This window comes from Canis aureus, chromosome 20, assembly GCF_053574225.1.
Source record: "Canis aureus isolate CA01 chromosome 20, VMU_Caureus_v.1.0, whole genome shotgun sequence".
NCBI lineage: Eukaryota > Metazoa > Chordata > Mammalia > Carnivora > Canidae > Canis > Canis aureus.
Window position 1 is genome coordinate 37165457 of NC_135630.1, and position 17024 is coordinate 37182480.

At 45.8% G+C, this 17024-nt stretch overlaps 1 protein-coding gene across 4 annotated transcripts in view; it reads left to right on the plus strand.

Annotated features, from left to right (window-relative positions):
• Nucleotides 1-17024, plus strand: part of SCTR (secretin receptor) — a 71421-nt gene that overhangs the window by 42353 nt on the left and 12044 nt on the right. For all 4 annotated transcript variants that reach the window (XM_077861400.1, XM_077861401.1, XM_077861402.1 and 1 more), the window contains 4 exons: nucleotides 180-283; nucleotides 6991-7088; nucleotides 8042-8174; nucleotides 10469-10622. In XM_077861400.1, the coding sequence (XP_077717526.1) occupies nucleotides 180-283; nucleotides 6991-7088; nucleotides 8042-8174; nucleotides 10469-10622 (489 nt within the window). The remainder of the gene's footprint in view (nucleotides 1-179; nucleotides 284-6990; nucleotides 7089-8041; nucleotides 8175-10468; nucleotides 10623-17024) is intronic.

Consider the following 17024-nt stretch of genomic DNA (forward strand, 5'->3'; position numbering starts at 1 on the left):
CAAGGGACCTTGGAGCTGAGATTGGAGCCTGGGAAGGGAAGGTGAGGGGTGGGGTGGGGGTGGGAATGGAGGTGAGGGATGGGGTGACCTCAAGTCCTATGGGGGGCTTGGGGTCCAGCGGAGGAAAGCTGCTGGGACCATAGGGTGCTGCTCACCTGCAGGATGCTTGGCCCCCGTAGGTTCCATGTTTCGAAACTGCACGCAGGATGGCTGGTCGGAGACCTTCCCCAGGCCGGACCTGGCCTGTGGGGTTAACGTGAATGATTCGTCCAATGAGAAGCGGGTAAGCCTGTCTGCCCCTCTTTTCCAGGTGGGGGCCTGTAGGGTGAGAAGCCCTCTGGGAGAGGACAGAGTAGGGCCAGCCCCGGGTCAAGATCAGGGGACTGGGAGCTGCTCCTGTTACCCCCCATGTCCCCTGCTCATCACCTGGGGTTCACAGGGCCTGCCTCGCTGCCCTGGTCTGGTGTTCATGACGGAGATGGTGTTCCCGAAGACCCAGACACGGTGAGAACTGCCCTGTGCCACCACGAGACAGGGGGTGATTTAGTCATGAAAGCGAAAGAGAAGCAACATGGTGGCTAAATGCCTGGACCCAGACTGGAGAGTCTGAACCCTGACTGTGACCTTGGTCGGGGAGGGAAGGACTTAACTTCTCTGTGCTTCAGTTTCTCCATCGAGGAAATGTGGCTAATAATGGTTGTGACCTCACAGACTTGTCAAGAGAACCAAATGAGGTAACCCAGGGAAGTGCTGAGCAGGGTGCCTGGCTACAGTAAGTGCTCAATAAATGTTTGCTCTCGGGGTGTCTTGGGCTCTGATGGGAAGAAACGAGCAGACTGGTATAGGGCTGGCCCATTTAAGAGGGGATGCTGACCAGTGGGCTGAGCTTCTCCGGGTGCCCGGAGTGCCCAGGAGTTTCAGAGAGCCCCTCATCCTTACTTTTCCTGCCTGATTTGTACACATCCTTCAAGACTCCACTCCTGCCCATCAACTCCAGAAAGCCCTTTCTTCCCACCTCCCCACCCCAGGATGGGCTCCCTTAATATGTTTCATTGGCCCCCACCTACTACCTACTACGTTAAATGAAATTGTCAGCATGTGCCATGGGCATCCATCTCTCTCACTAAAATGCGAGCTCTTCAAAGGCTTTAATTCACTTAACCAACATTTATTAAGCACCTACTATGAGCCAGACTTGGGTCTAGGTGTAGGGATATTACAGGGACAAATCAGTAGCTTGTTCACTTCCAGGCCCCCAGACCCCAGCACAATGCCTGGCACCTACCAGGTGCCCAATGAATGTTTGTTGTTGTAGTGACCACCTACCGTGAGCTGGCTGCTTGATACAGTTACACGAAATCCTCAGAAAGATTCATTGTAAAATTGTCCCTATTTTGCAGATGAAGAAACTGAGGCTCAGAGGGGTTAAGGAACATGCTCAGAAACTAGTGGAGGCAAGAGTCAAACCAAGTTAATTCCAAAAAGAGCCTGTGTTCTTTCCTCTAGTTTCTTTTTTTTTTTTTTTTTTAAGATTTTATTTATTTATTCATGAGAAATACAGAGAGAGGCAGAGACACAGTGAGGGGGAGAAACAGGCTCCCTGTGGGGAATCCAATGCAGGACTCGATCCTGGGACCCCAGGATCACGACCTGAGCCAAAGGCAGATGCTCAACCACTGAGCCACCCAGGCGTCCTATCCTTCCTCTAGCTTCTGCTACCTCCCTAGTACAGTGCATGCCCCCTGTGAGATGCTCTTTTGTAGCCCCGTGGGCTAAACTCCCCAGTGGGAGTCCAGATGGACAGGTTTACTGGTCCCTTGGAGGATGGGGTGAGGGTGTTAGAGAAGCATGGGTGGGGAGGAGAGAGCAGCAGAGTGAAGGGAGAAAGGATGAGGTCTTGAGACAGACCATACCCACTTCTGAATTTATTCTAAGACTCTTACCTCTGGCCAGTTCTGCTCTGTATGGAGACCAATTGGGGAACCAGAGTGGAGACTTGAGTTTCTTCCCTCCCAGGGCTTGTCATCCTGTTTGGGGAAACACACGAGGTCTTCAGATCTGGCCAGAGCAGGGTGCTTTAATAACGAGACCAACAAGCATTGATCAGTGGGTACCGATGGTTTTGAAGGACCCCTGCAGGTTACCACTTCTATCACTGAGTATCTGAGGACAGGAAGTTTATGTGATCACATTGTCAAAAGCCATAAAATTAAGAAAGAACCGTCTTATGATGGATGGCATCTTAAGGTTCAAAAGGATGCTCTGGGCTGCAAGAAATAGAAATTCCCAACTTGCCTAATAAACAAATGTGGCTCATGTAACTGGGGGTGCAGAAAACAGGCTTCAGAATTCTTTAACAAAGCAGCCCTAAGAAGCTGCCGAAGGATGAGTTCTTTCCATTTCTCCACCTGCTATCCTGATGGCTTCTTCTTGAGGCTGGCACCTCTCTTGATGGAAGGTGACTGCCATTGGTGATGACAGCCACAGACTCCTTGATGCCTGCTTGTCCAGGAGGAGGGACAGCCTGATTTTCTATGGCTCTTTCCTAAAAGTAGGAAAACTTCTTTACCCAAACCCCCGCAAGCTTGTCCTCATATGACTTGAGGCCCCAAATGACTTGAGCCTGTCCACCCCTGGACCATCCTTGGCAAAGGGATGGGACACAGGATTGACCTAGGCCAGTGGTTCTCAAACCTTTTGGCCTTGGTACCCTTTTACACACTTAAAAATTATTGAGGACCCCAGGGAGCTTTTGTTTTTGTGAGTTATCTCTATTGAAACCACATCTGAGACACTGTTGGCTTAGACCAGTCAGCTGGGAAAGGACAAAGCCCAGGGCCTTAACCATGATATTCATCCAGGATTGAAACTAAAATAACCGGGAGCTAAAATTTAACAAAGATAAGTGCAAAGTTTGGACTTAACTCAGAATTTTAATTGACCAAAAATAGTGGAAAGGAGACCTATCTTGGCTTCAATGCCCATAAAAAATTTTTAAAAAATTAAAATCCCTAAGATCAGAAGTGTTTCCAGACTGTGTGATTTACTGGAGCCTAGATTCTGGTCCATGCTTTGTCTTTTACTCTGAGATCTGAATCATCCTATTGACTGAAAAAGAAATGTCTTTTTTCTTTTAATCAAATGATGATGGAAATGTGCATTTGTTGGTTGTCTTTTTTTCAATTTCCTTACTTGGCACATGCCACTCTACTTATTGACAAATGCCCATAGTGGACTCCAATAGGCAGAAAGACCAGGCTGCCACTTGAGTGAATAAAATGGGTTTGCTTACCTACAGCAGAGGTTGCCACAGCCTTTGCAAGTAAAGTTTTATTGAGACATAGCTACAGCCATTTGCACTACAAGAGCAGAGCTGAGCAGCGGCAAGACACCAAATGGCATCCAAAGTCTAAAACATTTATTATCTATCCCTTTACAGAAAAAGTCTGATATAGAGGATGCTGACCCCTGATCTAGAGGATGCAGAAGGAATTTGGCCCAGTCAGGAAATACAGCAGAGAGACACGCAGCTTGATCTAGGACAGACAGCAGTGAGGCTTCTGGATCCCAAGCCCCCTGGGGGGTGGCACCCACTGCAGATGTGGAGGGCTGGCATACTGAGGACACAGCAGGCCTCCTGGGAGGAGAGCTCTTTCTGGGTCAGAACTTAAACACACAATGCAGGAGCAAGTGGGGTTGGCTGACGTCCTGAGGGTTCCCTGGCAGACAATAAACCCGACCTCAGGACAGTGCAGAATATTCAGGCCAAACACCCCATACATGTCACCCCCTGCCTCCTCATGCTGTCACAGACTGGCCCAAATCTGCTTCTGAACTGGGAGCTGCCAAACCATGTGTTCCTAGGAGTGAGGCTCATGCCCTCAGGTATGGGGCTCATCCTGCCCATGGCAAGATTGTAGGCTGACATTTATTGGTCCTCTGATTTCTTAACATCTGACTGCTCCTCGATGTCCCAAAGTCCAGGCACGGTTAATTTAGCAAAGGCAGCTTACTGCCTTTTTGGCTCTCTTCCTCATTCCTGGGAGGTGGCTCCTGGCTTCTGGGATCATAGTCATCTCAGCAGGGAAGCTCAATGTCACATGGCAACCATCCCATCAAACGCTACCTCTTGCTCTCAGAAAATTTTTGGTCACCCTGAGTCAGATTTCTTTTTTTTTTTTTTTTTAAATTTATTTATGATAGTCACAGAGAGAGAGAAAGAGAGAGAGAGAGGCAGAGACACAGGCAGAGGGAGAAGCAGGCTCCATGCACCGGGAGCCCGACGTGGGATTCGATCCCGGTTCTCCAGGATCGTGCCCTGGGCCAAAGGCAGGCGCTAAACCGCTGCGCCACCCAGGGATCCCCTGAGTCAGATTTCTTTTTGGTAACTTCCTCACCCTGGAGCTCACACACTGGGTCTTATGCTTCTACCTGTCAGTCATTCTAATACTTATCTCCCCCAAGTTTGTTTGTTTCCTTGGGGCATAATATACCCAGTTTTTTCACGCACTCTTCCCTTCTCCTGAAATGTTCCAATTTATCAACGTGCCTCTTAAAATACCATGCCCAGAATTGGACATAACATTCTAAACACCCCAATGTTTCCTGCTGTCCCACAGCACTCCATTTTGTAACTGAGATTGGCCTAATTTTTTTAGCAGCTCTCTCATACTCATACTTCATATGACCGATGACTTGTGTTGAAGGGTGGAAGGATGATGGGGGTGGAGGTGGAGGTGGGGAAAAATTAACACGCTCCAAGTGTCTTCTAAGTGCCAGGCATTGTCTAGATACCCCACCTGATACCTTATTTGTTCCTACAAGCCTGCAAAGTAGATATTATCTACATTTTGCAGATGAGGAATCTGAGGCTCAGAGAAGTTAAGTAATTTGCCCAAGGTCACACGGCTGGTGAGTAACAGCCCTGGGTTTGGAAACCTTGTCTCTGGGCTCTGAAGCCGCATTCTTTCTCTGCAATATTAACACCATGGAGCTTGGGCCATTTGAACTTCAAGGTCATTTTCATATGAACAGCTGTCAGCAAGGTTTCCCCAAAACTATCCTTGTGCCTGTTTTTTCTTTTCTTTTCTTTTTTTTTTTAAATTAATTACCCTTTTCTTCTGGCTATAAAATAGTACTTACCCACTGGAGAGAAATGAAAAGTGTGGAAAAAATACAAATAAAAATAACAACTATGTCCACAAACTTACCACCCCAAGTTAACCATTATTAACATCTAATACATCTTTTTACAATCTTGTGATCTATGCATGTATGAGATTGAACCACATGAAATGACCAGTATTCAATCATTTGACCTACAAAAAAAAGGGCATTTTCATGTCATTCAACTTACCACTTTTTTAAAACAGATGGCAAGAATCACACTGTACATGTAAAATTTGAATTCTGCTTTTTCGCTTAATGTTACATTCTTAGCATGTGCTGACATCTTTTAAAACTCTTGGTGAGCATCATCTTAATGGTGGCATACATTAAAATAATTTAATTTAAAATAATTTTGTTAATTGTTCTTCTATTGTTGGACATTTGAGTGTTTTTCATCACAATGATTCTGTGATAAATATCTTGTGATGTATAAATATGCTTTTCCTTTTGTGTTTATTTCTTCTTGTGTGTGTGTGCTCATTTCTTAGAACTAATTGTTAGAGGTAGAAGGGAGGTCAAAAGGAGAACACTTTTTTTTTTGGAATACTCTTTTTAAAAAAGATTTTATTTATTCATTCATGAGAGACGCAGAGAGAGAGGCAGAGACACAGGCAGAGGAAGAAGCAGACTCCCTGCAGGGAGCCTGGTGTGGGACTCGATCCCAGGATCCTGGGATCAGGACCTGAGCCAAAGGCAGACTCTCAACCACTGAGCCACCCAGGCATCCCGGAATGCATATTTCAAAGGTTCTTGATACATGATACTTTCCAGAGAGATTGAAGCAATTTTTACTCCCACTATACCATCACCTGCATAGGATATTATTGCCTTTAAATATTTGCTAATTTGGTTGGGAACAAATGGTATATAACATTATTTGTTTAATTTTCATTTCTCTGATTTCTTTTTAAGACTGTCATACTAGTTTTTTTTTTATCTAAAAGATGCAAAGTTTATATTTATCTTTATATGTCACATTTTTCCATCCCATTGAGATCTTTCTGAATCAAAGATGAGTCAGTAATGTGAGGTGGTGGTTGGCTGCATTAATAGGCATGCGGTGTACAGGTCAGGGGAAGTGATGATCCTCCTTCCTGGTCAGAGAATACATTGGAGCTTTCCAGCTACCAGTTCTGGGTGTCTTATTTAGGAAGGATGTTGACAATAGAGCATATCAATTGAACAGAAGGATGAAGGATTGTGGCAAGAGATTGAAGACACAGGAAAAATGTCATTCTGAGAATGTATGTGAGAGATGAGTGAGTAGAATAGCAGTATTAAGAAATGACGGATCTCTGTACGATATTTGCAACTCTTCTATAAGTCCAAAACGATCTCAAAATGACACGTTTATTTTTAAAAATAACGATAGGCCTTAGGTACGGACAAATTCAATTTATTTCAAGTGGCTCCAGGAGTGGGTCCAGAAGAAGAACCAATAAGTACAATTGAAAAGTAATAGACTTTAGCTTCACAGGAGAAAAAAATGATCTAATATTTTGCACTGCTGTATAGCAGCTGACTTCCTAAAAGGCAGTGAGCCTGTATTCCTGGAGGTGTTCAAGCAAAAGGCTTGAATTCAGGGTGGTGGTAAGGGGCGCTATACATGGAGTAGAAGCTTGAGTTTGGCAGCAGATGATCCCCGAGGCTTTCTCCAAAGCCAAGATGTTCCCAGTCTATGAATTGAGGCCCATGGAGTGATCAGTGTAGCAGTCCCTATTGAAAGGTTCAAGTGGCCCCAGCAGGTATCTCTGAGGCAGAAAACAGCACAGGCGGCCAGGTGGGCCGGTGGGTGGGGCTGACACACGCCTCTCTCTGCAGCACGAGTACCTGATGAAGCTGAAGGTCATGTACACCGTGGGCTATAGCTCCTCCCTGGTGATGCTCCTGGTCGCCCTCAGCATCCTCTGTGCTTTCCGGTGAGAACACATTGCCAGCCCTCTGTCTCCCCAGCCTTCTCCAGGCACAGAACTTGGGTCTCTTTAAATTACTTGGGCCAGAAAAAGGAAGGTATGGGTGGGCCACCTTGTGGCCTCTTGCTCTCAATCTTACCTGTGGCAAAACACTAATATCCCTGTGGCCTTATTCATATTTCTATTCATTTAGCATTTCCTGACCATATCTAGGAACTTACTGCACCACTTGCTTTACATGTGCTATTTGTAATTTTCACACAACGCTGTAAGATAGGTATCATGAGCCCCATTTCATAGGGATGTTAGCCAGACTCTTGGTTGCAAGTAATAGAAATCCACCTTAAAACAGTTTAAGGAAACAAAGGTGACCTGACCTACATAATTGACAAAGTCGGGAGTATCTTCCCGGCTTTAGGAATGGCTGGATCTAGGTGCTCAAAGGTATCAGCAGAACTAGATTGTCTCCCTCCCTTTCTCGACTCTGCATTGGCCTCATCCCTAGGCAGGCTCTCTGCAGGGGTGGCAGAGACAACCACCAGCAGCCCCAGGGGTACATTCCACGGGCTCAGCCACATCAGGACAAGGAGAGCCGCTTGCCCATTAGTTGCAGTGAAAGTCCTGGGGTGGGGTGGGGGGAGGTTCTCATAGGTCGCGCTTGGGTCGCACACCCAGCCTGAGCCAATCACTGCAGCCAGGGGTTGGAGTACTCTGACTGGTCAGGTCTATCAACAGGGTAGGGGGTTTGGAGCCACCCCCACCCAGCGCTGGGATGGGTTCCCCATAAGAAAGCCTACTTCTGGTACCAGAAGACTGAACGAGTATCCGACTTTGACCCTTTCTGCAGAGGAGGAGGCTCAGGCTCTGGCAGGTGAAAAGGTTTGCTCAAGGTCGTAGAGCTAATGTGTGGCAGAGTGCCTGTGGCTCTGGCCCCACATCCTTGCATTCTTTCCCTCCAGGAGGCTCCACTGCACCCGAAACTACATCCATATGCACCTTTTCGTGTCCTTCATCCTGCGTGCCCTGTCCAACTTCATCAAGGACGCGGTGCTCTTCTCCTCGGACGATGTTGCTCACTGTGATGCCCACAGGGTAACACACCTGCAGGCCCCAGCGTGTGGCCAGGCCTGCCCGCCTTCCCCAGCCTAATTTTTGAAAGGGTGGCGGCCCCATTGCCCCGCCCCCAAGTACCTACTTTGGCTGCACTTCATGCCTAGAGCAGAGGGGCCGGTGCTGGACTAGACCTGGGGATGGGGGGAGAGTCCTGCGTCTCCAGTGCACAGTCTGGGTCATGCCTGTGAGCAGTTTGTCAGGAAGCTGCTGGAGGCTGCCCTTTGACTCCCAGCATCTAGGAGTGGATTAGCCACTGGAGCAATGAGATAGGTAGCGAGGCTTTCCCTCCACCTGCCAAGTCCCAGCTGTGGACAGATGGCCAAGTCTAAAGAGGATTGAGGTTGGTTGTAGAAAGCAAAATGGGAGCACACGCCTGTGTGTCCACATCTGCAGGTCTGTAGTGAAACTATTGTTTTGTTAAATCTAACCCCCTTCCTCCTTCTGCAGGCTCAGATGACGACTCTTAATTCTTTGCAATATCACTCTGTGTATCAGTTGGGAATTCCTTTTGCCGCATATAACAGAAAACTATGCATCAGTGGCTTAGACAGATGGGGGTTTCCCACATAAACAGTCCGCAGATGGGAAATCTGGAGGTGGCACAGGGGCTCCATGATGCCATGGTGGACACAATCATTTTCCTTCTTTATGCTCCACCGTGCTTGATTCCGTGCTTTACACCACATGTTTACAATATGGCTGCTGCAGCCCCAGGCCTCACATCCATGTTCCAGCCAAGCAAGACAGTCAAGGTTAAACAGCTTTTGTCTTTGGGCAGCTTTGCCTTTTGTGGATGGGAAAGAATGTCTGCCCCCAAGACACCTGTCTACATTTCATTGGCTAGAACTGTGTCATGTTTCCATAGTTAACTGCAAAGGAAGCTGGGAGATTGAGGTTTTTACTATCATAATCTCCACAGCAGAGGCAAACAAAGGAGAAAGGGATTGGAGATTGAGATTGGTTTGATCAACCTGCCTGTCACTCCCCTTCCCTCCCTGGCTCGTATCTGTAATTCCTTACAGATCTGTTAAGGTTTATAATTCTGTGTGAGTGTGTGTGTGTGTGTGTGTGTGTGTGTGTGTGTGTGTTTTCCGACTCAAACGGAATCTCCCAGGGAGATTGGCAGGATGAAGGAAGAGTACCAGAGTGAGAGTCAGAAGACTTAAATTCGGGCAGCCCAGGTGGCACAGCGGTTTAGCGCTGCCTGCAGCCCAGGGTGTGATCCTGGAGACCCTGGATCAAGTCCCACATCAGGCTCTCTGCATGGAGCCTGCTTCTCCCTGTGTCTCTGCCTCTCTCTCTCTCTGTCTCTATGAATAAATAAATAAAATCTTAAAAAAAAAAAAACTTAAATTCAGGCCCCCCACCTCAACTAGCCAGAAGTCTAGCAGTGCCAGCAGGGAACCTCCTTGGGGCCCACTAAACAGCAGACTCACAGGCCAAGCATGAGCCCTGCCTAGAATCAGAATCTATGGGTGGCTGTAGGCCAGGAACCACAGCTGGCCAGCAGGGCAGCACTGGGCGCTCCTCCTCTGTGGATGTGACCTCGAAGCAGTCCATGTAGCAGCCCTTGGGCTATCCCAGAAGCTGTCTTCTCCCCAGGGAACAGCTTAGTGAAAGCAAAGGAGACCCCTGTAGTGTCGGAAGGGTTGCCTTGCTGGCAAGGGAGGCTTGTGCCCCATAAGTCCCCAGGCATGGCTTCTGGTGATCCCTGTAAGAGACATGCCCATAACCAGGCACAGGCAACACCCATCCCCATCCAGTAGTTAGAGGTCTCCAGAACAGACGCAGTGTGCCAATGAGGGGCTGTTTTCACTATAATCAATGTTGCCTCCTGACATAATTGGTACGTCCCTTCTTTTCATCTGTTTCTGTGGAAATAGCTTGGAAAGGATTTTGTTAGGCCATTGCTCAGAAATCCCTTTCCTTCTCCAGACGTGTTCTCAACTGCAAATGAGGAATGTGGGATTTGGGCCCTACCTGACACAGGTTTACAACTGGCAGCCAGTTCCAGGGTTTGAATACAACTCCTGCTTCTGTGATGGCCCATTAGCCTTCTTGTCTGAGCCTGTTGGCATGTGGACTTCCGCCCTCTAGACACCTCTGTAGGCCTGGTCTTTTGAGAGTGGAAGGTCACAGCGGATGGCCATGAGCCCCAGAGACTCCCTCTGTGACCTGACCCTTACCACACCCTGTCACTTCCTTTGGGGGTGGCCACTAGAGGGAGGCCCACTGTCACCTAGCCTGGGGCTCACCTGCCTCTCTCTGTCCAGGTGGGCTGTAAGCTGGTCATGGCTTTCTTCCAGTACTGCATCATGGCCAACTACGCCTGGCTGCTGGTAGAAGGCCTCTACCTTCACACACTCCTCGTCATCTCTTTCTTCTCGGAAAGGAAGTGCCTCCAGGGATTTGTTGCCCTCGGATGGGGTATGTTTCTCCATGGGTATAACGGCTGTGGTATAAGGGGAAAGGTACTGAATTAAAGAATTTGGTTTCTAGTTCCAGCCACACGCTTAGTTAGCCAACTTGTGGAATCAGGCAGGTTGCTTCTTATTTAGCTCCCTGGTTCTGGTTTATTTGTATGTCAAATGGGAATTAAAAGCTAAAATATATCCCCAATTTTGGCTACCCAAAGTCTCTTACCATTCAATACCACCCAACACTTGTCTTCCTTAGACATTCTACTGACATATTTTCATTCTTGCTTCCTTTCTATATCAGTTAGGGTATTTTTGACTGTAGGTATCAGAAAACCTGGCTTAGATCAGCTTTAAACATAAATCAATTGGCTCCTATATCTGAAAAGCTCAGGGACTGCCAACTTCAGATGAGGCTGGATCCAGCAGCTCAATCACGTTTCTTTGCGTCTGTCTTTCTACTTTGCCTTCTCTAACATTGGCTTTATCATTAGACCAACAGCTTCTGGTCTGCCAGATTCCTTGTTATATCCAATGAGAGAAAAAGGCTGTGTCCGAGCATTCCCAGCAAATACTCTGAGGTTCACTCTGATGAGACCGGCTTATCTCATATACATCCTTGAACCAATCACAGAGGCCTGAGTGAGGGAAATACACTGATTGGCTTAAGCTACTCAAACCACATAGTTTCCCAAAGGAAATTCAGGGTTTGTTTGTGGGAAGGAGGGGAAATAGTAGTAAGAGAGCCAACTACGGGCCCCATTCCATCTCTTCCCCCTTTCATTTCTAATCAATGAAGATGATAACTTCCATTTCTTGAGCAATTACTATGAGTACAGTGCTTTACATGCTTATTTAATTGCCACAACAACCTCCAGACGCCTCTCAAAGAAACCTGCTCAAAGAAAGGATGTAATATGCTCAGCTCACACTGCAGACAAGAGCAGACCCAGGATTCAAACCAAGGCTTGTGTATTTCCAAAGCCCCTAAATTCTTATTCTGCCATTAACAAACATCCATCCATCCATCCATCCATCCATCCATCCATCCATCTATCCATCCACCCATTCATCTATACATTGAACCATCCACCCATCCATCTATGTACCCATCCATCCATCCATCCATCCATCCATCCACCCACCCATTCATCTATAAATCGAACCATCCACCCATCCATATATGTACCCATCCATCCATCTGTACATCCATCCATCCATCCATCCATCCATCCATCCATCCATCCATCCATCTGTATTCATTTGATGAACATATGTAAGTTACCCACTGGGCTCTAGAAAGATAGCCAGGTTCCTTTGAGTGACTCATATGCTAACAGGGATAGTCATGTGTACCAGCCATTAATTTCACTTGCTTTCTTCTTAGTGTCTTTAATTAAGAAGTGCCCTTGCCAGGAATGTCCTGTCTTTTCTGCTTGTCTGAATCCTTACATTGCAAGGGCCCTATCTTCTCACATCAGGAAAGTCACCTGAGGTGCCAGAGCTCACTGAGCCCTCCTGTAGACTTTGGCAGCCTGATTAGCACATGACCCTTGGCCAGTGGGAGCTGTGGGGCTCTGCAGATCTTTGGATTTCTGCATAGGACAATAGTCCCAGAGTGCTGAGAAACCAGGGACTTGCTTTATGCAGGTGACCCCAAAAAAGCACCCAGTTTCTAACCTCATTCACTGACTTTGGCTCCCAAATCTGCCAGGATCTCACCATATGAACATGGGCAGTTTCATTATCTGTAATACCAGGATCACAATTTATTTGGCTTCCTTCGAGTATTTCTTTGTGCTAGGAGGGGCTTCTAGAGATTACAGAAACAAAACCAAAAACAATTCCAGCTTCAAAGGTGTCGTAGTCTAGCAATGAGACAAAATTGGATTGTGACGTCCCCATCACAGATTTTTTAGGAGGGTTTATTTTATTTTATTTTATTTTATTTTATTTTATTTTATTTTATTTTATTTATTTTATTTTTTAAAGATTTTGTGTATTCACTTGAAAGAAAGAGAACACAAGCTGGTGGGGAGGAGCACCTGCTCAGGGCTCAATCCCAGGGTTTAAATGAGTTTTTAAAAGAGTTTAAATGAGATCATGAGAGCCATCCTTTCTTCCTTAAATATTTACTGAGCATCTACTATAAGCCAGGCCCTCGGGGTAGAACAGCACATAAAACAGCAGTTAAAACAGCGGTTCCTCCTCTCTGCCGGCATAGTCCCGAGGAGACCGTGAAGGGACTCAGGAAGGTCTAAGGTGTTTTGTCTGGGTGAAGCCGTTCTCTTGCAAAAGCAGGGGCCCCTCCTAAGTTTATATGCAACTTGTTTCCCCAGAGATAGGTTGCTTAAATGAGTCCATGCTCACTGTAAAAGTGAAAAAACATTTTTTTAGTAGAAAAAAAATTACCCTGGTCTCATCTAATGAAAAATTTTTTTTGGTTTCCCTCCAGACTATTTTTCCTATTCAGTTTTTCTCTGCAATTTTGTGGTCATTCCATATGTAGAATTCTGAATCTTGCTTCTTTCCATTAACACACAAGCGTACTCTGTATTTTTCTACCCTTTCCATAAACATTTTTAACTAGTCCATGGACATATTTAACCAAATACCTATTATATGGATATTTAAGTTGTTTCTAATTTTCCACTATTATAAATAGCACAGTGACAAATATTTCTGTGAGCTAAGCTTATTTCCATGTAATATGGAATCCTAGAATTGGGATCGCTGAAATCAGGAGTGAACACTTTTAAGGTTTTTTTTTTTAAGATTTTATTTATTTATTCATGAGAGACAGACAGAGAGAGAGAGAGAGAGAGAGGCAGAGACACAGGCAGAGGGAGAAGCAGGCTCCATGCAAGGAGCCCGATGTGGCTCGACTCGATCCTGGGTCTCCAGGATCACACCCCGGGCTGTGGGCTGTGCTAAACCACTGCGCCACTGGGGCTGCCCACTTTTAAGGTTTTTAATACTTATCCAACACTTACACTTTTTCAAGGTGGCTGGGGTGTCAGCCTGTACCCAGAAAATGGTGATACCTTTGGCTTTTAGAAAGATGAACCAAGCTCCCACTCACTGAGTTGGGAGCCAGCATCAGAGTCACGTGGAGGGTGTGTCAAACCCGGCTGGCTGGACCCCATGTCCTGTGCCTCTGAGCCAGTTGGCCTTGGGTGTAGCCAGAAACTTTTCTTTTCTACTAAGGCCCCAGTGACTCTGATACTGATAGTTTGGAGACCACGCTGAGAAACCCTAACTCAAGCCATTATCGGTTCTCCCACTTTCTACCCACTCTGTTGAAGATGGAAGACAATGAATAGGTGGCCCTTCAGAACCTATGTTCTTTGCCCAAAGCACCCAAAAATAAGGCAGGGAATTTTTGGAAAAATGTTATTTGTATTAAAGTCATGCACATACTTGGTTTAAAGAATTAAATAGGACCACAAGACTTACGACGACAAAATGCAGTCTCTTGCCCCACTGCCCAGAGGTGACACCATACAACTCCTTAGCTGGTCCTTCTAATGTTCACTCTTGTGTTTCTAAATAAGATTCTACTATTCCCTGATTTGTCCATCTGAGGCACTATTGGTTGACTCTAAATGATGGACAGTAAGAATGTAAAATTCTCCATCCACTACCTCCATCCTATCACTAGTTTTTCCACTTTTGGTTAAGTCCTATTCGATGTATATAGCAGTATGTCTACGTAAATGTTTACTGCCGAGCCGAGTTGTGTACAATGATTTTACTTCCAATGTCTAACCTTTTGTTTTTTATGGAGTCACTTTTAATTGACTTACTTGTTTTATGCTCCTGTACTTAATTCCCCCAAATTCTCCCACAGAACTAGAAGACGCTCCGATGGCTGTTTTCCAAATCATCCAATGTCAACAGGAAATCTATTAGTTCCTATTTGTTTGGTTTCTTCCTGCTGTCTTAGTTTCCTATGGGCTGTGTAAACAAATTGCCACAAACTTGGTGCCTCAAAACAACAGAAATTTATTCTCTTACAGTTCTGGTGACCAGAAGTTCAAAATCAAGATTTGAGCAGGGTTGATTCCTTCTGGAATGCCCCATGCCTCTCTCTCTTCTAGCTTCTGGTCATTGCTGGCAGTCCTTGGTGGTTTTTGGCTTAGGGATGCATCCTTCGATTTCTGCCTTTGTCTTTATGTGGCCTTCTTCCCTCTGTGAGTCCTTTCTCTCTGTGTCTCTCATGGCCTTCTTATAAGAATGCCAGCCATATTGGATTAGGGCCCCCATATGACTGGCTTCCTTATAAATATGACCTATGACCTCCTTTTACCTAATTACATGTGCAAAGACCTTTCCAAATCAGGTCATGCTTTAAGGTTCTGGGTAGATATGAACTTAGGGAGGATGCTATTTAACCAAATAGACCCAACAATGGTCTTTTAAGAGACTTCTGCCTTCCTGCTCTATTTGAGCTGGTTGTTCTCTAGACTTGCTCAATTCCCTTACCCTTCATGCTGAGAATTTCTTTCGTTTTCCTCTACATAGCCTATTCCTTTATTTCTTATCTCCTCTGTGGTTTGCTCCTGGTGGTGTTGGAGCACACACTCTAGTCCTTGTCTAACAAAGAGTACATGGAAGGTACATGTTTTTGCATTGCATTATCTGAAAATATCTTTTTCAACTTTCACACCAAATTCATAGTTTTCCTGGGCATAGAAATTAGGTTGAAAAACTCGTTTTCTCCTAGAATCTTGGAGGCTTTCTGTTTGGGCATCTGATGTTACAGGATGTGCTGTGTTATTCTGTTTTGTTTCGTTTTTTTTAAGATTTTATTTATTTATTTGAGAAAGAGAGGGAGAGAGGAGAGAGCATGTGTAAGCAGGGGTTGAGGGGTAAGGGGCAGAGTGAGAGGGAGAAGCAGGCTTCCAGCTGAGCAGGGAGCCTGACACAGGACTTCATCCCAGGACCCCGAGATCATGATTTGAGCCAAAGGAGGATGCTTAACCCGCTGAGCCACCCAGGCACCCCTGCTGTGTTATTCTTCCCCCCACCCCCATGAGCATTTTTATTCATCTTTTTCTACGTAAGCTGGAGGGTCTTCTCTCTGTGCCCTGTGTTTTGAAATGCCCTAGGGATGTGCCCCCATGCGAGCTGATTTCATCCTTTTCGCTGACATCCGGTGGTCCTTTCATCTGGAAACTCACATCCTTCATTTTCTTAGACAATGTTCTTACATCACCTATTTGATTTCTTTCCCCTTGGTTTTTATCCTCTCTTTCTAAAACTTTTCATCAGATGGCGCACATCCTGGAATTGACCTCTGATTTTTTTCCTGTCTTTCCTCCTACTTTTCATTATCCTCTTTGTGTTCTGCTTTCCGGGCAATTCCTGGTCTCTATCCTCCAACCCATCTATAGAGTCTTTTATCTTGGTTATCATATATTCAATTTCTAAGACCTCTTCCTGGTTCTCCGACTGCTCCCTATTTTCAGCATCCTGTTTGGGTCTTGCAGATGTAATCTTTCCTCTTATCTCTCTGATGATACTCCTTAGAGTTGTTTTGTTCAAGTGCCTCCTGCAGCCTGCATGGTCTGCTTCCTTTGAGTTCCTTCTCTCTGATTATTTTGGTCCTTGTCTTTTATGTAATCAGCTTTCCTCAGATGTCCGTGACCTTGACTGTCTGTTCATGTTTAAGAATGAGTCATTTCAGTGCTGACTGAACATCTTGTGTGTGGGGTAGAGGGGTGTGTGTGTGTGTGTGTGTCATGTGTCTTGAGGGAGACGGGGCTGGAGGTGGCCACTGTGTTGGGGGGTCCCCAGCCTCATGATCACTAGACCCTTTGTCTGGGGCTGTTTGATTCTTCCAGAGAAAAATCCTTTAATTCTCTGCCTGGGGATGAGGGGCTAGGGTGTAAACCTGGCTGCCGGAGGTCTGAAAACTGAGCAGCCCAGGGGCAGGGCTGTTACTGTGCAGGTGCACGTGAGCATGGCTATTAGAAACAGAATGAGCCATGTATAACCTAAAATCTTCTAGTAGCCACAGCAAACACAGTAAAAAGAAGCAGGTAAAATCAATCTCAATAACATATTTTAGGGCACCTGGGTGGCTCAGTGGTTGAGCATCTGCCTTTGGCTCAGGCTGTAATCCTGGGGTGTTGCTGGCGAGTCCCACATCAAGCTTCTCACAGGGAGCCTGCTTCTCCCTCTGCCTGTGTCTCTGCCTCTCTCTCTGTGTCTCTCATGAATAAATAAATAAAATCTCTAAATAATAATAATAATATATTTGCTTTAGCCTGGTGTAAAAATATTATCATTTCAACATATAATTAATATAAAATTAGCATATTACACATTCTCTTATTCCTACTAAATCTTCAAAATCTGGCATCTTGCACTTACAGCACATCTCCACTGGGACCAGCCACGTAGCAAG